This window comes from Orcinus orca, chromosome 2 (genome assembly GCF_937001465.1).
Source record: "Orcinus orca chromosome 2, mOrcOrc1.1, whole genome shotgun sequence".
NCBI lineage: Eukaryota > Metazoa > Chordata > Mammalia > Artiodactyla > Delphinidae > Orcinus > Orcinus orca.
Window position 1 is genome coordinate 10,246,312 of NC_064560.1, and position 24,968 is coordinate 10,271,279.

Sequence of the window (24,968 nt, forward strand, 5' to 3'; positions counted from 1 at the left end):
TGAAGAGTATAAGTTTTTGTACAAAGTAAGAAAATGTGTACAAGCCACACCACATACCTCTGCGGAATAAAGACCCAGACTCTGAAAAGGGTTAAGAGCAATGAGTATGTCTCCCACATAGAAGTAAATCTGATCTCTGGAGTAACACTTCTCAAGTTGCTCTGAGACTGTATTCTATAACGAAATAAAAGTAATCTCTTTTTGTTAAAAATGACTGATGGTCAATTATCATTTTAAAAGTAAATGATAAGAAATAAAACATTTGGAATCTGGAGGAAGGATCAGAAAGAAATAGATCTATTGAGAGTAAGAAGTATAACCTCCGGTCAGCAACTATCCTTCCCCTTGATGGGTATTTTCTTTTCTTTTGAGAGCTGTAGAGGGATGTCATTGTTACCTGTGTTTTCCACAGAATATATTATATGCTACAGGGATTATATATACACAATGCTTTCAAGGAAGTAAGTAAATGCAGCAGTTGAAGTAAAGAGAAAGAACACTAGAAAAGGGAAGAGAAGATATAGTGAACATGATTTTATTCCAAATGAAGGTTATTCAATGGCTCCGTGGAATGTCTTAGTTCCCTTGCTTAAATGTTTGGCTTTGAGGCAGAGTAAAAAGTACAGAAAAGTAACTTCCACAATTGGTAAATCATATGAATATATGGAATCAATTTTAACAGTGCCAGACATCATCATTTATAGTGTATGACACAAAAGATCCTGGGTCAAAAGAGAGACAAAAAAATAAAACACAGACAATAAAAACAAACCAACCCAGTGTTTAATACGTAGGCCAGCAATATGATTAGTAAAGCCTTCTTTATAATCCACAAGCTTAGGATTTCACACCATTGGAAAATCTGATACACAAAGATTCATAAAGGTATTGGCAATCTCTGGCTTACAAACACTATTTGATTATAAGATGTTTGATGTTCTCAAGAAAGATTATTCTGAGGAAGTACTTGAGTTGTTTATGCAACCCCAAATTTACCAAGTGACTACTTCAGTTCAGAATATGCCTCCTGATTTGCTACATTTTTAAGCAAAATGCTCAGGAATGTATCAGAAGTATTAAAAAAGGAAAGCCTGTGGATCAGGCAGGGTAGTGATCCCAACCTTTTACTGAAAAGGAGCCTTATTATTTCTCTAATGATGTGATTATCTGAAATAAAAGGTGATGAGGAAAAAGAGGATGAGACTATAATTTACTGGCTTGGACTGGTACCTTCATGAGAGATGTCTGAAATATTTCTGAGGTCACTGGGATAAGAAGTTTCAAGCAGAATTCATTTCCCGAAAAGGTGGGCTCTGTGATCCCACGAGGGGTCCACTGACCATGGTAACAGACAGGCTCTCAAGGTATCTTCGAGGCTTTAGGTCCTGCCACTGAGATGGTGATGTAGGAAGCAAATCACCCCTTTGAGACTCCTGGGGAGAATTGAGGGGAAGAAGGGGTCTTGGACCTAAGCAACTCAAGCTTGTGGGAACTAGCACTTTTGTAATTCGAATATAAAAAAGAAGAAAAAGCTGACACCAGGCCGGAGAGATCTGCAAACGTGAGTTACACACAGTAAAACTGAAGACAGGAGGGATGATCAGGAAGCTAAGAGACGAAGAAAGCATGAAACCTACAGATGCTATTCAAAGAGCCTCCTCCTCAAACCACTTCTATAAATTTTTTTAAATGGACAGAATGTTTAAGTTTAATTAAGCTGAGTTTCTTACCTCATCCAAAACTTCTAGGGTTGCTAAATCATTTACATCCTTGAGGCTGGAAATTAAAGATCTGTTGAAGTTACTTTTCTTGGTGTAAAGACGTTCATGCCTGAGGAGCAATAAAAAAGAAAACCCTTTCTGAGTTGAGAACTTATTACTAATCATAGTAAAAGTCAACTTTAGATACTAAGAAACTGAAAAACATCTGTGAAGCTGATTTGCTAAATTCAACGATAACAATTTACCAGAAAACAGCCTCATGCATTTGATCTGTCTTCTCCTCTTCACTGGGAAAATGCAACACATTAAACTTACTTCATGGATGATCAAAAGAGCTCATTATTTCCATCAAGAACTACCTTATATATAATATTCTTTAAAGCTTCCTCTAAATTCCGATGTGTGACTTAATCTCTTACAAAGTGGTGAGTTGGAGCGATTTTCACTCATTAGATTTCCAGTTTTGTCTGAGGTAGTGTTAGCCCACTGGTAGTCAAGGAATGATAATTTGAAAAATTATTATTCAGCAGAATTTAAGAGGAATACAAAATAAGCCACACTGGGGACTTTTAAAAGGTAAAATGTATGCAGAAAATTGATTTCAGGTACTAGGAAGTTTACTTTCAAAGTGAAACATTTCAGCAATTTCAAAAACAGCGTAAAGATCTTGATCTGACATGAGGTCTGGAGAAGTTGCTGAGGTAAACACAAGGGTTTGTTTCAACTTTTCTGGACATGAAATCCACTCTATTCTGAGCATAACTGCATTTTCAGTGTTTATTTTTGGGCAGACTGTTATGCATTTGAATCTGCCCATTAGTGAAAGGGGAAGGAATACGCAGATTACAAAGCATGATAAGAATCATACCACTTACCCACCAAACTGTAATGGTTTCTCATTGCTTAGAGAATTAAGTCACTATTGATAATGGTCCCCCCTCTACCTATGGCCAATCCCATTTTGCGCACTGGATTCCATGTCCTCTCACTTACTCAAGGATATCACTCCTGCTGGGTCCTCTTTCTCTCCTGTATCACTCATTTCTCCCTCTCGACTGTTATAACATCTTCCCCAAAAGAAACAAACAAACCACCTGTCCTTGAGTTTGTTTCCTCCATCTACCATTCCATTTCCTTGCTTTATAGCAAAAATCCTCAAAAGAATGATCTATACTTAACTTCTTCAATTGCACTCCACCCATTAAGAAAACCCATGTCAGTCAGGCTGTCATCACACTCCACGGAAACAGCTTCCATTAAGGACAACAGTGACCTTCTTCACATTGCTGAGTCCCACGGTCCGTTCTAAATCCTCATTTTACTTAACCTACTGGCAGCACTTGACAAACCCTTCTTGAACACGTTTGTCTTGGTATCTTATGTCCTTCTCTTGATTCTCTTCCTTACCTCACTGGCATCTCCATCTCAGTATCTTTTTCTGGTCCCTCCTCATCTTCCTACTGTCACATTTTTGAGTCTCCCAAGCTTTGGTCCTTAGAGCTATTTTCTTGTCTATCAACATGTACTTCCTGATTTCATCGCTTTAAATACCACTCGTGCACTGACAGCTCTGCTCGTCTCCAGACCTAAGCACCCAGCTGCTCACTCGACGCTTCACTTGGCTGTGAAGGTGGCTGACTTAATATGTCCCAAACCTGCTCCTGCCCACGACCCTCATCTCAGCCCATGGTGATCCATTCGTCTGCTTGTCAGCCTGACCCCTGGCTCCTGACTTTTTCTCATACTCCTCCTGCAACCCATGCACAAATCCCCTCAGCTCTTTCATCAAATCCAATCCAGAACCAAACCTTTCTCAACACCATCACCTCCACTACAGTTCATCTCACACCACAGCAGCCTCCCTGCTGCCACCTTTGCCTCTGATATCCTTCTCAACACTGCACTCAGAGTGAGATTTTAAAAATAAGTAAGATTTGTCCTTTGTCTTTTAATTTCCTCCTCAGTCCTATCTGTGTGATGAAACTTTTCACAGTCTACCTCAAATGCCACCTGTTTTAAACCCTCAGCATAATTCTGTACATCCTTCTGGACGAACATCTGAGTTAAGTCATTTCAGTCAATCACTTGTGTACAGGTCTTACTCCCTTTACTAGACTGTAAAGTTCCTCAGGATGGTGCTGGAATGGTTGGACATCCACATGCAGAAGAAAAAAAAAAAAGAATCTAGACACTAAACTTACAAAATTTTCACAAAAATTAAGTTAAACTAAGTCATAGCATATATACACTACCAAATGTAAAACAGATAGCTAGTGGGAAGCAGCCACGTAGCACAGGGAGATCAGCTCGGTGCTCTGTGACCACCTAGAGGGGTGGGATAGGGAGGGTGGGAGGGAGGGAGATGCAAGAGGGAAGAGCTATGAGGATATACGTATATGTATAGGTGATTCACTTTGTTATACAGCAGAAACTAACACACCATTGTAAAGCAATTATACTCCAATAAAGATGTTAAAGTAAATAAATAGATAAGTCATAGGTCTAAATGTAAAATACAAAACTATAAAACTTCTAGAAGAAAATATAGGAGAAAAAAGCTATATAACCTTGGGTGTAGAAATGAGTGTATGGACACAATACCCAAAACATCATCCATGAAAGAAAAACGTGGTAAGGTAGACTTCATTAAAATGAAAAACTCCTGGGCTTCCCTGGTGGTGCAGTGGTTAAGAATCCGCCTGCCAATGCAGGGGACACGGGTTCGAGCCCTGGTCCAGGAAGATCCCACATGCTGTGGAGCAACTAAGCCCATGCGCCACAACTACTGAGCCTGTGCTCTAGAGCCTGCGCGCCACAACTACTGAAGCCCACGCGCTTACAGCCCATGCTCCGCAGCAAGAGAAGACACCACAATGAGAAGCCCGCACACTGCCAACGAGGATTAGCCCCTGCTCGGCACAACTAGAGAAAGCCTGCGCACAGCAACGAAGACCCAATGCAGCCAAAAATATTTAAAAAAGAAAAACTTCTGTTCTGTGAAAGACACTGTTGGGACTTCCCTGCTGGCGCAGTGGTTAAGAATCCGCCTGCCAATGCAGGGAACACAGGTTTGAGCCGTGGTCTGGGAAGATTCCACATGCCATGGAGCAACTAAGTGCGTGCACCACAACTACTGAGCCTGCACTCTAGTGTTCGTGAGCCACAACTACTGAGCACACGTGCCACAACTACTGAAGCCCACGTGCCTAGAGCCCCAGCTCTGCAACGAGAAGCCACCGCAATGAGAAGGCCATGCACCACAACGAAGAGTAGCCCCCCTCACTGCAACTAGAGAAAGCCCACACCCAGCAATGAAGACCCAACACAGCCATAAATAAATAAATAAATAAATAAATAATTTATAAAGTAAAAAAAAAAAAGACACTGTTAAGAGAATAAAAAGTGAAGTCACAGGCTGGCAGAAAACATCTGCAAATAATATATCTGATTAAGGACTTGTATCTAATAATATGAACAGTGCTTTACTCCTACTTGCGATTCTTAGATGTTTCCATAATAATTTTTATAGCATTTACAAAAATGTATAATTATGCGCTTATTTGTGTAGATAATTTAGCTAATATTTGAATCCCTTACTACAATACAAGCTCCAACATACACAAGACTATGTGTCTTTAATTTCCCATTGTGTCCTTGGAACAAGGAGATGATTGAGAACACAGTAGGTCCTCAATAAACATTAGTTGAATGAATGCATATCTCCCACAATTTCTGGCACAGGATTTGCCCATAGTTGGTTTCCACATTTGCTGAACTCAACAAGAATCATCTTTCGTATCCCCTTATTTCCAAAGAAACTCATATGACATATGATTTTTAAGAAAACAGAGAAAGATATCCAATTATGTCTTTAATTTAAGTGAAGCCCTGAATTTTCCATCTGTTTTTATGGGTCCATTTGGCATCCAAAGACTGTTCCTGGAGAATGACAAGGAGTGGATGGTGACAAGGAGCCTGGACTCAGGCACGAGCCCAGCAGCTGAAACAGCAGGAGGGACAGTGGTCTGTGGTGAGGCTGGACTCCAGGCACTACGGGAAGCCAACGCAATATTTTAATCAAAGGGCAGAGTGTGGAAACAATACGGTGGAGTAGCATGTTTTAGTAAAGAAAAAAAATCATTTTACTATATTGTAGAAATAAACATTATCACTAGGTAAAGAAAGCCAAGAAAAGTTAAACTTCAAGTAGTGAATGCAATTCAGGGTCATCTATTCTAAGAACATATTAGATGATAAATGTGGCATTTCAAATTAGTAGAGAAAGAAAAAACTTCAAGAAATTGTGCTGGAACAGCTGGTTAAAATTTTGGGAATCATGTACTTTATGTAAAAATTAATTCCAGATGGATTAACAAACATGGATTTAAAATGTCATCATAAAAGTTCTAGGAGAAGATGCAAAAGAACGGCTGTGTAGTAATGGGATACAGATGGAATTTATAAGTATGAAAAGATAGAAAGGAGAATTAAAAAATGGAAGAGATTTGACAATACAATTTTAATATGAGTATAATAAAACACAAGTAAAAGAGAAAATGGGAAAAATATTTGCAATATGTATGATGGACAAGAATTAATATGTCTAATATATCAAGAACTCTTGAAACTCAAAGAACACTGAATATGAGATACCATGAGATACTAAGATAGCAGCAATCTTGTATTGAACACACACGTTTTAGGCTTGTCTCTTTTAATCTGGGAAGATAAATTGATCACTATCACCATTTCCTAAAAACGACATGTTATCACCAAAAAATGCTGGAAGCTAATAATCTTACCTAGACTAACAATATTTAAAAAGCTGAATCATATAATCTCTGTTGCTTCTTCCAACCCTGGAATTCTCTGTCAACCGAAGTCTGTGTACTGATAGGTATACTATTGTAGCGTATGGCTGTCTGCTTCATTCTGAAGAGAAAAAAGTCCTTTTCCATGACTTTGAAAAACTAGGTTTTACCATTCATAAAGACTTCATCAGGGGACTTGAGAAGATGCTTTGGCCCTATTCTAGAGCATAGCTCCTTTATTTAGATTCCTCTCCAGTTAAAGAGTAGAGGGGCTAAGGTATATGGGGAGTGGCCAAGCAGGCAGCAACAATGGCCATAAAGCCGGTGAGGAACAGGGGCTGACTGATAAATTATCCTACATTGAACTGAATTCTGAGGTGGTTATACAGAAGATCCAAAGTTCTTTCTGAAGCGATACAAATCCCTTCTTTTGTTTAGATCACGGAATTATTGACACCCAGTTAAGAGGCTGGGCTCTAGAATCTGAATGCTCAGATCAAATAACAAAAGATTTTGTGGGGATAAGCAAAATGGATTATTTCTTGTCAAACTCTCATTTAAAATGGGCATATGGAAATGCCTTATATATAATTGCTACTATTATTCCAGCTGTGGCCCTACCACTTACTAGCCATGCGGCCTTGGGCAAGGAACTTACTCTGCTTCTTCAGAAATAAAATGGAAATAATAATGGCTATTTCACACACACACACACACACACACACACACACACACACACACACTAGGTAGAGCCTTAAACTATACGTTTCAACATCCACTACTGCATTCATTCATTCAACAAATACTTAAATTTCTGGAGCATCTAATATATTTCAGGCACTGTTAGGAGTTGGGATAAAGCTATGAAGACAACAGATAAATGTTGTGAGATGTTGTGAGATTAAATAATACATGTAAAGTGATTCATTCAGGGCCTGCTATGGTTAATAAATTATTATTATTATTATTGCCTTTATGATCATAGGTTTAATCCTCATTTACTTTATATTTAATATTTATATTGAATTATATATTTAATTTCTATTTATTTCATATTTTGTTGTCTTCACTCTTTTTTTGTCCCAGAGGTGACCCCTCTACCCTCCTCAAGCATGAACTGTAAACACGTGACACTGAACTCAGCAATAAACTGAGCAGGGAGTGAGAAAATGTGGGCCCAGGTCTTGCTGACAGAGGATTCATGAGCATCACTGATTCTGAAGGACTTCACTGCATTTATTATTAAGTCCTACGTATACCCTGATGGTAGCATCTCAGCAGGAAATGGGCACCATATCAGCAAACAACTCTTCCTTTCTTTGTTTCTCCTCCCTGTGTCACTGCAGTGCTCAGGCTGATTTGACAGGTAACAGAGCTGGTGCTCAGTCGGGTGCTGGAGGAATGTGGTGAAAAGGCACATGGTGTCTGGCATATGTCGGTGCCAGCACATTCCCCTCCCATCTCCCGCTGCTTCAGAGTTCGGCGCTGCTCTCCACGAGGTCAGTTTAACTGGAGAAGTCCCCTGGTCATGGGGACGGCCTATTTACATTTCTCCCGTATCTGTATTTCTGTATCACCAATGACTGCTGGACACAGCCATCACAATAGACTGCTCTAGAAAGCACTGTCAGCATTGCTGTCACTTCGTTGGGTCTTAAACATAATAGAGACAATGGGGCCAAAAAAAATTTTAAAAAGGCAGTTACAGCTGTCATGACAAAGTAGCATGAGTGAAGGACTCACATTTATACTCCCTCAAGTGGCATGATTAGTTGCATCAAGAATACTTAATATTTTAAAAACTACACAATTGACCACATATAAGATCATAGGGTGTAAGAGTGAGAAAAGCAGTTAAATAAAATAGTCCAATTCCCTTTAATTCTAAGAATTGTGAAAAGTGAGGTAAACAAGTTTGTGATGTGTTCACAAAAACTCAATGAACCCAGTTATTAATATGGTATCTCCATTCCTGCTCTGATTCATTAGACTTCTCCCACCCTAAACACACACACACACACACACACACACACACACTAGGTAGAGCCTTAAACTGTACGTTTCAACATCCACTACTGCATTCATTCATTCAACAAATACTTAAATTTCTGGAGCATCTAATATGTTTCAGGCACTGTTAGGAGTTGGGATAAAGCTATGAAGACAACAGATAAAGTCCCTGCTCACATGGAACACACATTCTGATGGAAGAGTTAACAATAAATTATAAACAAAAAAGATCATTCCCACGAGGGTTTTGAAATTACACAAATCATGCAGAGTTAATTCAGGTGCATAAATTAGTTTATAAAAGCTCTTTTTCATGAGTTAAACACTTTAAAAGCTATTAAGGTTGTAATGAATGATGAAGAAAAACTATTTTTAAGGTGTATTCTGTGAATGAAAATAAAAAGAATCATCAATTGTGAAAACATTTTACATCTTCTTACTGATACATGTCTCTTTTGGTCATTAATGTAGCCTAAGCACCTAAAAGAGTAGCTGGGACATAGTAGGTACTCAATAAATATGTGCAGGATGAATAAATGAATGAATAAATAATTATTTGTCAAAGGAAACTGTCCAATCTTTATCGTTACCCTATCTTTCAAGATACTTTTACACTTTTTACGTTTTCCTTTTGCCTTCATTTTACAGAATTAATTTCCAATGTTACTTTATTAAATATTTAATTTCTGTGAGACTTGGAGAAGGCAAAGTCAGAATCCTTCCAATAAGATTTTTGTCCTCTTGTGAAAAGTACAGCTTGCTAACCAGATTATATTTTTCATTTACTCCATCCTACTGGAGAGACATAGTTTCAGACTACAAATATTTTCTTTCTGTGTTGTCAAAGGTCACAAATACCTCAGGGGTGGTTAGTACAGCTTCACTTGTATTTCAGTTCTACACACTGAAAAAAGAAACAACTCTTGCTGCTCCCTGTTAAACGTTTATCCTTGCTATTCAGTTGTACTGCTGTAAACCAACAGCTTTATTTGCTTTCACTTTGGTTAAATATTCTCTGGTAAATATCAAGCTCCGTCTTCTAAGGTGATTCGGGAGCCACCGGGGTAGTTCAGAAATCCTTTGTTAAACAGAAATATCATCAATGGTTTTCTTTTAGTTTCCTTATCCATCTTTAAATTCCACTAACAAAGTCACAACTGGTAACACCAATGGGCATACAGGCTCTCACTGGTGTGCCCTGGAAGACTAGTTTTTATTGATCTGCAGTTTGACCCCTTTGGCCAATCGTGCAGTTTTGAAATGATGCTGGGGAAGGAGCACACACCAGCCGGGTCAGCCAGATGAGCAGATCCGCTCTGGCGATGACTGGAGTGACAGATGTCATCGTCACCCAGCTCAGCTACACTTTTGATTGTTCTTTTCATTCACAGGGCCCTTCCTCTTTCACATATAGTTAACTGGCGGCTGAAGAAAAATGTTCCCACTGAGAAATCTTGTCTGTTTCTGCTGTGAATGTGACTCCTCTGTGCTATTATTTTATTTATTTTATTTTTTTTCTGTGTGTGTTATTATTTTAGAGTGACCTGGTTTTAGATGTTGAAATGAAACTGACACCGGTGTTTGCAAGAGTATTTGATCCTCCATCTGCCAAGAGTTCCTGACATCTTTCTTCTCCTCACCCTTAGCTCAGAGACAAGTAAGAGAACAGGGAAGAGACAGTTTCTGTAAGTAGAATCTTGCTGCATAGCTCCTTCAATGTGTAGAGTTATTAGTGCCACTGTAAGTATCTGTAAGACAAACATCAGTACAGCAAAACAATCTGGTTAAGAACAAACATGGCTGGGACTTCCCTGGCGGTCCAGTGGTTAAGACTCCACGCTTCCACCGCAGGGGGCATGGGTTCAATCTCTGGTCGGGGAACGAAGATCCCGCAAGCCACGTGGTGCGGCCAAAAACAAAAACAGAAAAACAAACAAACAAAAACATGGCTGAGGAGTTTCACATAGTCTGACTTTTCAAGGAATGATAGCATGAAGGGTCATGGAGAGTGTATAATTACATTTACTACATTAATTTTTTATAAGTACAAAAAGTATACTTTGTTTTTTTAAAAAAATTGAAAAATACCAAAAGGTATAAGAAAAAAGTGTCACCTGTAACTACATCCCCAATATAACCACTGTTGACATTTTGATATTTCCTTTTATTCTTTTTTATACGTACCTAGTTTTTAAACAAGTCAACAGGATTTCATCTTTGTGCCATCTTACCCTCCCAGCCTCCTTCCTCTCTGGTGACAAGGGATAAATTTCCCTGCTCTGGGCACAGGCCAGCTCTTGTGCTCGTAACCTGCTTCCCCCAGGGTCACTGCTGTGATGCTCCCCTGTCATCAGCGGCACAACCTCTCCCCCTCCCCCGTCGGCGTACAATGTGCTCTAGTATCTCCCGTCTTAAAAAAAAATCTCTCCTTTGATTCTCCATGCCTTCCAGCTACTGCCCCATTTCTCCTCCTTTTACAGCTGAGCTTCTTAAACAGTAGTTCCTATTCCTTATGTCTTCCTCACCTCACCTCTTTCCTTAACTTCTTCCAGCTGGGGCTGCCCTCCACCCCACCCTGCTGAGAGGACTCTCCGCGAGATCACGAAAGAACTTGGTGTGTCCAAATTCAGCATTACTCCGTTTTAAAAAACTTGCAGCGCTCTTTAGAAGAATTGCGCATTCTCTCCTTGAAACACTGGGTTTATGTGGTTCGCAACAGACCACGTTTCCCTGCTTCTCCTCCCTGGAGGGCCACAGTCCCTCAATCACCTGTTCTGTCTCCTCTTCCTACGCTAAATTCCCAAACACTCACATTCAGTGACCTCATCTGTGTCATGGCACCAAATACGTCTATAAGCAAATGACTCAACCACTGTCTCCAACATGGGCTTCTCCCCTGAAGCCCAGACTCCTATATTCCACTGCCTACTTGATAACTCTGCTTTCCTGTTTAATTGGCATATCAAATGTAACTAGCCCCAAACAGAATACATGACCTCTCCACCCTATGTGAATAAATATAGGGGAATTACATTTTCATCCATGGGCAGGGAACAACACCCACATTTTAGGCTGGGCTGCCCAGGTAGTGTGTGTGTGTGTGTGTGTGTGTGTGTGTGTGTGTGTGTGTGTGTGTGTGTGTGTGTGTGTGTGTGTGTGTGTGTGTGTGTGTGTGTGTGTGTGTGTGTATTTTATATACTTATATATTAAATATATACTTATATGTGTATTTAATAGATATATATTATTTTTTGAGGGGACCTTGTGGTACAGTCAGATCTATATAAGAATCAACCATGAAGTCATAGTATTCTATTTCAATTTCTATTCCCAAGACTGGAATTGCCATAGGTAGCTATTTATTTATTTCCCTTTCTTTCCTTCTTTTTGATAAAACACTGGGGATTGTGATATCAGATTTTTCACTTAAAAAAAACCCCAGCTGTATTTAAATAAATGCATAAACATCTAACTTCAAAGTGAACCAAAATCATTTTTTTTTTGTTTTTTTTTTGTTGCAGAGATTACAAAACTAAACGGGGAAGCAAACAAGATTAGGGCAGCTGAACAGCCAGAGATAAACCTTTACATGCCTGGCAGTAAGGAATGAGGGGCATGTCATTTTGAATTCTACTCAAAGGCTGCAATATTCTGCTCTAAACCTTGACTACTATCTTTAAAAAATATTTCTCTCCTTTTCCCCAACAAAGAGATGGTTAAAAGATTCAGCTACTTTAAAGCAAAATTTGTCCAGGAAGTTACTCTCAATGTCTAAGGCCTTCGACATGAGAGCAAAACTGTATTCAGAGGACTAACAATGTGAAGGCACTCGCAGAAAACAGTCGCTCTGCCCTCTACTCAATCTGTGCATCTCGCTTTACTGCAAAAAAATTAGTATCATCTTTATTCAGTGTCCTGCCTCCTGTGAGGCACGGCAGAATTCAACCCTATAAAAATGTGTCTTTTCTTTACAGTAATAATACCAAAAACAGATGCAGTCAAATCCTAGGCTACTGCTAATTTGAAAGAAAAGAGAGAAGGGATATTGCAGTATTTCTTGCAACCTTTAAATGTAGGTCAAGGCTCTTGATAATCCCTTAGGTTTTAATTTTTTTCTCTCTAGAATAAATTTTTTTTAAAGACTAATGCCTTTAAGAAAAAGGCCAAAGGGTATACATCCAGAATTTTTCAGGAAACTTTGTTCTTTTTAGAAAAATGTTATATTTTGCTCTATTTAAGTGCATATGCTTGTTGTATTCTCAGCATTTTATCCCATGAAATCCAATGTGATCACTTTCAGGGGCCTCTTTAAATATGATAATTATAAAATTATAAGAAATATATGTACAAATACAATATTTTAAGAACAAGTAAGGATTTGAGTCAGTTTAAAATAGCTAAAAATGGGTAATGCCATAATTCAAGTAATTAATGATTTCTAGAACATCACTGGAAACATTACAGGAATTTGCAAATCTGATATAAGCTTTCAGAATTTGTAAAGTGGGCCTAACATCTGATAAAATTTAGATTTCTCTCTAAGGAATCAGCATATTTCAATATTAAATACTAATGAAGAACAATCCTCCATTGAAAGATGTTGAAAAGACTAAAGAAACGACTAATAAATTAACCACATGAACTTTAGAGAAGCCTCCCAGGATTTCATCCTCATACAGATCTGCTTGAAAGCATTTTTATGTGGAAGTCCTCAGGAGGACAAAATTTTTCAAACTAAATTAGGACCTAGATAATAAACAATGAACCAGGGACAGCCTTCTATCCAATTCTTTATTTGTGCTGACATCCCATGTACACAGCTAGTATCACAGACGGGAATCTATTTTGGGTGATCAAACAAATGCATTCAGAATCTTCCCAGGCTCCTGATCCACAATCCACATGGTGCAACTCTAGGGCATCATTCATGACGTGCCTCCAGGCCTGGGGGTGAAAGCAGTCACATGGAATATGAAATGAACAGTGTCTCCAGGAGTTGTGCAGTGCGGCCTGTCGCACTCCACTTACGGCTACAGTAGGGGTCATTAACACCAGCAATCAAATTTTTCTTGCTCACTGACTGCACATGCTAATGTAGGACTCGTGTGGCCTAGAAAGTCCCCATCACTATGTCTCACAAGTGTTCGTGGACAAGCCTGCTTCAGCCAGACACCACTGTGACTCAGCTCTTGTTCAGGCGCATATCAGTGGTTGACACCCGTTGGTCACTTTGGGAACCCTTGCTGCCCTCTCAGCACATGGAGTCCTTGCTGGCCAGGCTGGGCTTGCTCAGTGTTCCTCAGCAAGTCTAGGCTCAAAAATGTCATAGCATTCCTTCTGCTATCTTCTACTGACCAAGGAACTCACAAAAAATGGCAGGTTCAATGGCAGGCAACACAGACTCCAACTCTTCATGCAAGAATTGTCAAAAAATTGGGACTCTCTCTAATCCATCATACCCTGTCCTATTTTACTAAGAAAGTGAGTGACAGTTACTTCAAGTTAAAGATCACAGGGTAAAGTAATTGTTCCCTTCCCTTAAGACTCACAAAACAACAAAAAGAATGGAAAGTTGAGAAAAGTCTCCTTTATGAGAAACAGGAATGGCCACAGGCCCAAACCACAATCTATAAAGCACAACTGTCAAATACTGTGAAATTTGTGTTGAAATGAGAGCGGAAGCTGAGAACCAACACATAATTATTTACACTTCAGTCAGTAACTACAGACACTTAAAAAAAAAAAAATGCAGGGGCTTCCCTGGTGGCGCAGTGGTTGAGAGTCCGCCTGCCGATGCAGGGGACACGGGTTCGTGCCCTGGTCCGGGAAGATCCCACATGCCACGGAGCGGCTGGGCCCGTGAGCCATGGCCGCTGGGCCTGCGCGTCCGGAGCCTGTGCTCCGTAGCGAGAGAGGCCACAGCAGTGAGAGGCCCGCGTACCGAAAAAAGAAAAAAAAAAAAAAAAAAAAAAAATGCACAGCCCTGAGAAGCCTATCCGATGAGCCCTTGCCTGGAGCTATCAGTTCTGGGGGCATGGGTGGGCCATGCCGGAAGTGGGAAAGGGTCCTGATGAGACCCAGGTCAACATGCAAAAGAGCGACGGGGTGGAGAAGACCATGGGACAGTGACCTATCACATACCTGTCCAGCAGAGGGGTGGCCAGTGGCCAGGGGGAGGCAGGATGATGGTAAGAGAAGAGACAGTTGCTTCATTATGATAGAGAATGACAGTCATGAATGGGTTTGTGCTGTGAGCCACAGAGAATACAATGTGAATGGTGCTACTTGGGCTCGTACCACCTAGTGGCCCTGTACACTGACTTCTTCAAGGTTCAAAGCTGAGGGGAGATGTGCAAGAGGATGTTCAAGAGAATCAACCTAATTCAGCTTAAGCCTTCCCAAATCATTCTTCCATCACTCCCACTTTTTGTTTTGCTAGAACAATAGCTGTTCCCAGTCCCACCTGAGAAGAGATTCACCACCACATACTTGTAGTTTAAAAAAAGGAGAAGAGTTAAGGATTATAAGCAACAGACAGATGAAGAGCATACACCATAAGAAAGAATCATGGGAAAAGTCCAGACGAAAAGGTCCCCATCCCTCAAAGACAATTCTTACGTGATGTCTCATTAAAAGAGAAAAATCTTCAGGAGAGGGTACAAAGCTTTAATGAAGAGATAAGAACGCAACAGATAAAAACTGAGTCAGTTGAATTCAGAAAAGAAATGGAGGAAAGTCATGACAGAAAAGCAACAAGACGCAGAATATACATGACTGAGGTCACAGATGTGGTAAGTGTATAGTCTGAGCACACAAAATTAGAGGAAAGAACAAAGACCCCATCTGCTCTCCTGAGCCAGTGGCAGTCAGCTCCCGCACACCACAGGGTACAGGCAAAACGATACGGAAGGACTGACCCGAAGACACAGCTGGGTGAAACTACTGAAAGCCTTATGGAGACCCTGCAGAAGCAACCCGTCATGAGCATAGGGAGAAATCTCACTGCCTTGGTTCTTTCAGCAGCATTACACTCTGCCCAAGGGATGGCAGAACAATGTATGTAATACTTAGAGGAAAAGAAACGCTAGCCTAAGTATGCTTTACCTAACTAAACTAGGCTTCAATCTCAACAGGCAAGAAGCTAGGGGTTGAGGCTTTCTGGAAATAACCATGAGATGACGCAATTTATCTATCCAAGAGAATAATTAAAGAACTCAGGAAAGGAGAGGGTATAGTAAAAAAAAAAAAAAAAAAAAAAAAAAGATTTGTGAGCAACTGCCTCTTCCTGTTTATTTGAATTCCTTTATTTATTGCTACTTAGGAACAAACATGCTCATAACGGTCTTCTCTCCAGGGAGTGCTGATTCAATCCTTATAAATTCAATTCCTTATAAAATTCTTGGAGATTATCTTTAAAAGCTATTTAGCTCTCATTTAGGAGCTTATCCAGAAGGGGAAGTGGTGAAGAAAGGCATAAGGAAATATTTCAGGTGAGGAAGGAGAAGTGATCATTTCTTTTCTAAATTTCCTGGTCCTAGATGGGTCCTTACTACATTCCCACAGTTTCATCAGTCTCTTTCTGAGTTATCGATCTTGGACAGACACTGCCACTAGCTCATGCCTTGATGAGACCTTTTCTCCTGGATTTCACATGGACAACTCCTTCACCTCCTTATTTTGGCCAAATTAAGATTAGAATTTTCCAAAAGAAAATGTACTTAGAATAGAAGCATGCATACACATGTGCCCACCAGTGCATAGACACAGACACACACACACACACACACACACACACACACACACACACACACACACACACACATTAAAACATCCCACAAAAACATACAAATAGGGACCTCCCTGGTGGTGCAGTGGTTAAGAATCCACCTGCCAATGCAGTGGACACGGGTTCAAGCCCTGGTCCGGGAAGATCCCACATGCCACGGAGCAAGTAAGCTCGTGTGCCACAACTACTGAAGCTCGCATGCCTAGAGCCCGTGCCCCACACAAGAAGCCACTGCAATGAGAAGCGCCCGCGCACCACAACGAAGAGTAGCCCCCGCTCGCTGCAACTAGAGAAAGCCCGCGCGCAGCCACGAAGACCCAACGCAGCCATAAATAAATAAATAAATTTATAAAAAAAAAAATACAAATAAGTATGTATGTCAATAGGTTCCTCATTTCAAAATATCCAAACAATAGCCACTAACTGCTTTGATAATTAAACATAATGGGGACAGACCAACTTCCCCCATCTTCGAAAAAATAATGATAGTTTAAAGTTAGGAAGAAATATGGGAGAAAAGCAAAATGCATCCAAAATTATTCTTGGTGTATCCACAGTTTACCTTTTAGAACCAATGACAGGGTGGTGCACAGCAGGACACAGGTGACGTAGGGCTACACCCTAGCGGGGCTGTCAGGAACACAGGCCAAACTGCTCAGCCTGACTTTCACTGCTCTCTGCGGTCTGGTCTCTGCGTGTCTCTCCAATCCTGTTTCTGAGTTTTCCTCCTTACAGCTTTGACTAAATGTGAGCATATCTCCTTGCTTTCATGATTTTGCTCAGGCTGCTCCTTCCAGCAATAATGTTCATCCAGTGGTAACTCTATTTTCACAGGATTAAGTCCTCTCTCCCTTGCAGTGAAGATTAAAGGCCACTTCCTGGATAAGCCTGCTCCTGCTAGTGGAAGTACTATCGGCTTCTTCCAAACTCTCCCAGGACATAATTTTTATTCTTTTTATGGGATTGAAAATTCCTACTTTGTATCATGGTTATTTACATGCTGTTTTTAAATTAAAAAGGAAGACCTTTTTCAGTATCTTGGTCAAAATAAGGAGGCAAAGAATTATCTGTGTGAAATCTAGGAGAAAAGGTCTCATCCAGGCATGAGCTGGTGGCAGTGTCTGTCCAAGACAGACAACTCAGAGCACGGAGTCTACAGCTGCTTCAGCTGTCAGACCCTTGTGTAACACCTCATCCAGAGCTTTATACAATGGCCTCAACTAATACGGAGACAACGTGAATGTTGTCTCAATCCATCATTTCTATGGTAGCAAGAACTGTATCACCATTGGTAAGGGGTTGAGTGGGGCTGTAAGAAATTTAGCCTTGCTATGGACTGAAAATGCAAAGTAGGAGAGAAAAGATAAGATAATCCCTAGATTTTGGTGGGCATAATGGGATGAGTGGTGATACTACTAAAAAGAAAGGGGACAAAGAACTAATTGGGGGTGGGACAGCATTAAGTTCCATTTTGGACAGGTTGAGTTTGAAGCAAGCGTCTTTGAAATACTCATGTGGAGATGGGAATTAAAAGGAGTTATTATGAGAGCAGCCAGGATAGCTTTCGAGAAGTCCTGTGTATGAAGGAGTAAACATTCCAAAGGGTGAATAATTCTCACCATGACATAGTCACAGCCATTAGAGGAAAATTATCTTGCCCAGAAAACAGAAAGTAACGTGGGGTTGTGCACTGTATTGCACTGAAAGAACCCTATTGTTACTTCCTATTGATTTTTCTGCTTCCTTCTTTCATTTTTTTTTTTTTGTAAAATCAAAATCCCATTCTAGTGAATGTATATTACATAAAGTCCCACACCTAAATAAAGAATTGACAGCCTGAACCAGGCACTTTTAGCACTGAATGGTTAGACAGTTTTTAAATTTTGTCTTTCGTCTGTTAATCCTTTGAGCTATGTCTCAAATTTGCCTTATATCCTGGTTTGAAAATCATATATGGGACAAGTGGGATGATTAGAGCAGCACCACAAATACAGCCATTATTTTTGGCCCAAGAAATAACTGTTTGAGTTACTAAATTCTTATAAATATTCCGGTTTGCTTCTATAAAACTACATGTAAAACATAATTTATACATATCAAAGATAATCACCACTAGCAATATTAAGGGTATCAAGTTATTTTGCTTTGTATATATATAAAACACGAAAAATTTTAAAAGATAACGTTAATATATAGTATAACTACCATAAAAAGAAAGTTAATTTATTTGTTTACTTATTTATTTATGGCCATGCCATGTGGCTTGCAGGATCTTAGTTCCCCAACCAGGGATTGAAGCCAGGCCCAAAGCAGTGAAAGCGCTGAGTCCTAACCACGGGACCGCCAGGGAACTCCCCATAAAAAGGAATTTTTTTTTTTTTTAAAGGAATTTTAATTGGGAATTTATTATCAGTCGAGTAGATACTGGGCTAGGTTTTTCCTTTATTTACAAGGTATGCAAATCATTACTTAAATAATATTTGTAGGTAAATGTTCAAGGTACATAAAAGAATTTTAGCATCCTGTTTGCATATTCCACATAATGGGTATTCATTGCTTCAGCGGCTAAAAACACCTTTCCTCCATGGGGGTGAAATTCCTTCCGAAATGCTGTGAGGAAGGACTCTGCCTCTCACCTGGAAACCGGAAGTGAGGGAGGACCTAGTGTTTCTCACTCCGTTTTTCACCTACAGCCGGGCCTGTGACCTCAGCCTGGGGGAGCAATGGTTCTGTAGGGAACTAAGAACATCGAGCGAGTGGCACAAAGCTCAAGGTGAGTTTACAAATCCTTTGAGGCGCTTGTGGCTTTCAAGAACCCGGTGCTGCTTTGCTGCAGGACATGTTACAGGGCTGGGGGTGGGTCTCAGTGCCAGCCTCTTGGCAGGTAGTTCTTAAGAAAGGATACTTGAGGCACCCTGCTTCCTTTGCTTCTAAGCCTGCCTCTCTGCCTCCCTCTCAGTTCTCTGAGCCACCCAGTATTTTTCACAAAATTGCTTTTCTTCTTAAGTTGGCATGTATTGTTTTTAGTCAAGAATGCTGAAGAGCACATTTCAATTACAAATGACTTTTACCTATTCCCATTAAATCGGATAATTGAGTATTTTTAAATCCGGATTCAAGAGTAAACCTTTTTTTTTTGAAATACTTTATAATTCAAGTTGTTCACGGATCCAGCCTGCATACTAACATCACAAATTTTAACTCCCATGAAAAATGCGTCCCCACAGTTGAGGAGTTTGTCATAGGAGTGGCTGCTATATTCATATGCATCTTGATTCCGCAGAACAGCTAAGTTATTGGAGTGACTTGTTTGTTCTGTTCAGGCCTTAACTTAGAAGAGAGCGTTCTTGTTTTCATTCCACACTAGCTTCCAACGCCACCCCCTCCCCACCATCAAGAAATTTAGAGAACTCAGTTTGTATTCAATTTACAGGAAAGTCAACTTTAAAACGGAATTGTGAATAAAAAAATACTTATCCTGCCAAGCACATGCATCAATCTAATTCCAAAGGTTAGTATCACATACCAACAAATGTCAGCTTAGATTTAGGTATATTGATTTAGTACAGCTGGGCTGTGGATCAATTTTATCGATGTTAGGAACTATGACAAATCAAATAATTTCGCATGATCTTGAAGAGCGTTATTTTTGCCTAAGGTGGTACCAGCAGCATCCCAGACCCTCTTTCCACTTCCCTGAGCGTGTCTCACACTTTGGGACTAGTATAAAAATACTGAGAGCATTTTCCTTCCCCCTCCTATAAGGTCACAGATCTGTGCTCAAATGGTGCTGTGGGTTCATGATTCCAGCTCCACTTCCACTCCCCCCAAACATTCACTTTTGAAAGATAAAATATATTTTAAAATATTTTTTAAAAGAATTAAAATGACAAAGACATTCTCTAAAACCAGGTGAGCATTATGGTGGACCTAATGGATGAGACACACACTGGGTAAGAGAGCAGAAACCATAGGTGACTCGAAGTCCAGGACTACAAATAGGCAGAATAGGCCTGGGAGGGAAGGAAGCAGAACGAAAGCCCTGACCTGTGCTTGGTGGAGAGAATGGAACTGAATGTGTGCCTTGCCTGGAGAGAGAAGACTGAAAAAATTCTGCACCTTCTTCCGTTTATAGAACCAGGTACCTAAGATGGCAGGACAGAGCAGAGACATGGGGTCTACTTCATACCGGCTCAGTGACTAGATCTGCAATATCCTCAAAGTCATGATGGACAGAAAGGCTCTGGACTGGGGCACTTGAAGCTGGATTACAGCAAAGGCAAAACCTCCAAAAGAGGGGAAGAAACAAAACAAAACATCACCTATTAAGCATGGGAGAGTGGGGACTTCCCTGGTGGTCCAGTGGTAAAGAAACCACCTTCCAATGCAGGGGATGTGGGTTCAATCCCTGGTTGGGGAACTAAGATCCCACATGCCGTGGGGCAACTAAGCCCACGTGCCACAACTACTGAGCTCATGCGCCTCACTGAGAGAGCTCGTGTGCCACAAACTACAGAGCCCACATGCTCTGGAACCTGCACACCACAACTACAGAGTCCATGTGCCCTGGAGCCCATGCACCACAATTAGAGAGAGAAAACCTGCACACCACTACTAGAGAGAAGCCCACGTGCTGCAACGAGAGATCCCGCACACCTCAACGAAGACGCTGCGTGCCACAACTAAGACCTGACGCAGCCAAAAAAAATAAAGAAAATACAGAAATATTTAAAAATAAATAAAATATTAAAAAAAAAAAGATGGGAGAGCAAACTAAAATTCTAAATCACAGAAGGAAACCACATATTGAGGAAACAAATGAACTCATTCATAAGGACATTTCAATCTTGTTAAAATGCAAATCAAAAAATGACTGCTAAGTAGTGTAAGATCAAGAGAAAAAGGAAAGAATTACATTCACAAAAAAGACAAAGAAATTAGCCAGATATGAACGGCCAGATATAAAAGTCAGATATGATGAAAGAATAAATGGTTAAAAAAATAAAACAGTGAGAAATTCTAGAAATGAAAAACACAGAAATATTGACATGAAAAATCAGTATGTAGGATAGCTCTAACTAGGTCTAGTCTAAGAGCAAATTAGTGAACTGGAAAACAATTTTGAAGAAATTATCTAAAATGCAGCAGAGATTGATAAACCGATGATGAACATGAAAGAGAAATTATAAGACATTTAATATAAATTAGGACATTCCAATATTTATCTCTTAGGAGCAGAAAATAAAAAGATGAGAGAGGATCAATATTTAAAGGAATAATGACTGAAAATTTTCCATAACTGAGTAAGACTTGAGTTCTCATACTGAAAGCATATTCTGAAATCTTAACTGGATAAAGAAGAATATATTTTGTGACTCAAGCAGAAGTATTGAGCTTAGGCTAACACAGTGTCCAATATATAGTAGTTGTCAATAATTTCTTTTAATCACTAGAACTTAGAGCACCAGGCTTTTAATCTAAATACTGTGTGGTTCAACCATTCTTATAATGCTTGAATGTTGGGAGGCAATTCTCCATGAGTCTCTCACATTTCTTCACCTCTTGTATTAGCTTTTGTTCTAGACTGTATTTGCCATGTTTGCTATACAAACATATATACAAAGACAGTGTCTCCCTCCAGGACACATGGAAGTTTTGTTTGCTGTCTGGAATAGTAAAGATAAAGTCTGCTCCAGGGCAAAATTTAGGCAGATTTGCTGGCAACCCCTTTAAAAGATTAGAGTTTCTCAAGCTCAGGGTTCCCAAACTGTGAGGCAAACCCACTGTGTATACACCATCTACCAAGGCCATTCCACATCACCCCTAGGACTTACAGGGCAAGGACAACCAACATGAATGTAAAATTCATGCTGTGGGCTTAACTGTGCATAATAAAGGCCTCTGTCTCTGATCAAGGGTCTCTCCTGCCAGCATTCATGAAATTGGCAGGTCAACTTATTAGCTTGCAAGTAGGATAAAATCTCAGACCCTTCACAGTTCTTGACATTGGACACCCTATACAATATTGGTACACCTCAATCTCTGTTTTTTATTTGCTTGTTTGCTTGCTGTTTGTCCATTTGCTTTGGGAAGGATGGGATTGCTGCAGACTGTGGAGCTATACCCACACAAAGACACAAAGATGGGCATTACGAGCCCACAACCAACCACCTCCTCCCTAGAAACTACATGCCCAGTTCCTTCTTTCTGGCACTCTATTCCACTCACAACTTAAATTTTTCCTCACTGAAGGTCTCTCGAGCAAGGCTGTAAACTCACTTAGGCATGGACTCAAAATTGGCCACAATCATTGGCCATTCATGGGAATAAAGCTTTGTCATTGGGATTAGGATTTGAATCCCCGCTAGTCATTCATTACCTGTGCAGCTTCGTACAAGTTAATTAGCCTCTGCAAACCTCAGTTCTTCTTGCTGTGAAAATGGGGGATCATAAAACATTTCCCTCAGGGTTGTTGTAAAATCTTAATACAATGCCCTGCACATAGTAGGCATTAAAGAAATAGGAATTAAATATATTAAACCACAACAGGAATTCAAATATAACTGCTTTTTTAGGTCATGCCCTATTTTGTACGCACTTCTCCCAGCTCCCTAAACAGCGATATGCTCCTGACATGCAATTAATAGGATTCTCATGAATAAACTTAAATTACAAAAGACTATTCTTTGACTTAACAATACCATCTATGGGAATTTATCTTACAGAAGTAGTAAGAGATTTGTATACAACTCTATTCATTACAGTGTTACTTACTTATTAGAATTAAAAATAATGAATAACAACCTAAATGCCCAATCATAGGGGGTTATTTAAATCAATCATTGAATAGTCATGCAAGAGAATGTTGTACAGCAATTTAAAAAATTTGTGGTACAGATTGGGAGAAAATATTTGTAAGCAATGCGACCAACAAGGGATTAATCTCCAAAATATACAAACAGCTCATGCAGCTCAATATCAAGAAAACAAACAACTCAATCAAAAAATGGGCAGAGGGCTTCCCTGGTGGTGCAGTGGTTGAGTGTCCGCCTGCTGATGCAGGGGATGTGGGTTCATGCCCCGGTCTGGGAGGATCCCACATTCTGCGGAGCGGCTGGGCCTGTGAGCCACTGCCGCTGAGCCTGCACGTCCGGAGCCTGTGCTCTGCAACAGGAGAGGCCGCAACAGTGAGAGGCCCGCGTACCGCAAAAAAAAAAAAAAAGGGCAGAAAATCTAAATAGACATTTCTCCAAAGAAGACATACAGATGACCAAGAGGCACATGAAAAGATGCTCAACACTGCTAATTATTAGAGAAATGCAAATAAAAACTCCAATGAGATATCACCTCACACCAGTCAGAATGGCCATCATCAAAAAGTCTACAAAAAATAAAAGCTGGAAAGGGTGTGGAGAAAAGGGAACCCTCCTACACTGTTGGTGGGAATGTAAATTGGTACAGCTACTATGGAAAACAGCATGGAGGTTCCCTAAAAAACTAAATATAGAACTACCATATGATCCAGCAATCCCACTCCTGGGCATATACCCAGAGAAAAACATGGTTCGAAAGAATACATGCAACCCAGTGTTCACTGCAGCGTTGTTTACAACAGCCAAGACATGGAAGCAACCTAAATGTCCATCAACAGATGAATGGATAAAGAAGATGTGGTACAATATATACAATGGAATATTACTCAGCCATTAAAAATAATGAAATAATGCCATTTACAGCAACATGGATGGACCTGGAGATCTTCATACTAAGTGAAGTAAGTCAGACAGAGAAAGACAAATATCATATGATATCTCTTATATGCATAATCTAAAAAAAATGATACAAATGAACTTATTTACAAAACAGAAACAGATGCACAGACTTAGAGAATGAACTTATGGTTACCAGGGCAGAAGGGTGGGAAGGAGGGATAGACTGGGAGTTTAGAATTGACATGTACACACTGCTATATTTAAAACAGATAACAAGGACCTACTGTATAGCACAAGGAACTCTGCTCAATATTCTGTAATAACCTAAATGGGAAAAGAACTTGAAAATGAATAGATATATGTATATGTATAACTGAATCACCTTACTGTACACCTGAAACTAAAACAACATTGTTAATCAACTATACTCCAATAAAAAATTAAAAATTTTTAAATTTGTGGTAGAAGGATATTTAAAGACATGGGTATTTGCTAGTCAGTGAAAAGAATGCAGGCTCCAGGACACATATATTCCAATTTTGTTTTTAAATGTATTTCCATTCATAAGATACTAGAAGGTTATAGATTGAAATGTTATAATTGATTGATTTTATGTTGTACATGTCTGCGTAGCTTCTAAATTTCCTAAAATAAACATATATACTATCTATAAGTAAACATATTCAATATTATAAAAACTATACATAACAGATCATTAAAAATCAAAATAGGAAGTATAAATAAAATATTGAAAATGATTTTTGAATATAATTGAACCAGGGAAAATGATACCAAAAAATAATAGTGTAAAAAACTATTTCAAGTGTTACATTCAATTTTAAATCTCAAATCTAAGATATCTTACTTCACAGAAGAGGAGACAAATGCAAGAAAATATAAGCCAATACTAATCATCTATTGCAGTTTA

General features: G+C 39.6%; 1 protein-coding gene across 1 annotated transcript in view; it reads right to left on the reverse strand.

Annotated features, from left to right (window-relative positions):
* The window catches only part of MYO3A (myosin IIIA), a 172,237-nt gene that overhangs the window by 101,948 nt on the left and 45,321 nt on the right, over window positions 1–24,968 (reverse strand). Inside the window, exons 9-10 of the mRNA XM_033407896.2 lie at window positions 1,731–1,830; window positions 58–174 (exon numbers count right to left, since the gene is read on the reverse strand). Coding sequence (XP_033263787.2) covers window positions 58–174; window positions 1,731–1,830 — 217 coding nt within the window. The remainder of the gene's footprint in view (window positions 1–57; window positions 175–1,730; window positions 1,831–24,968) is intronic.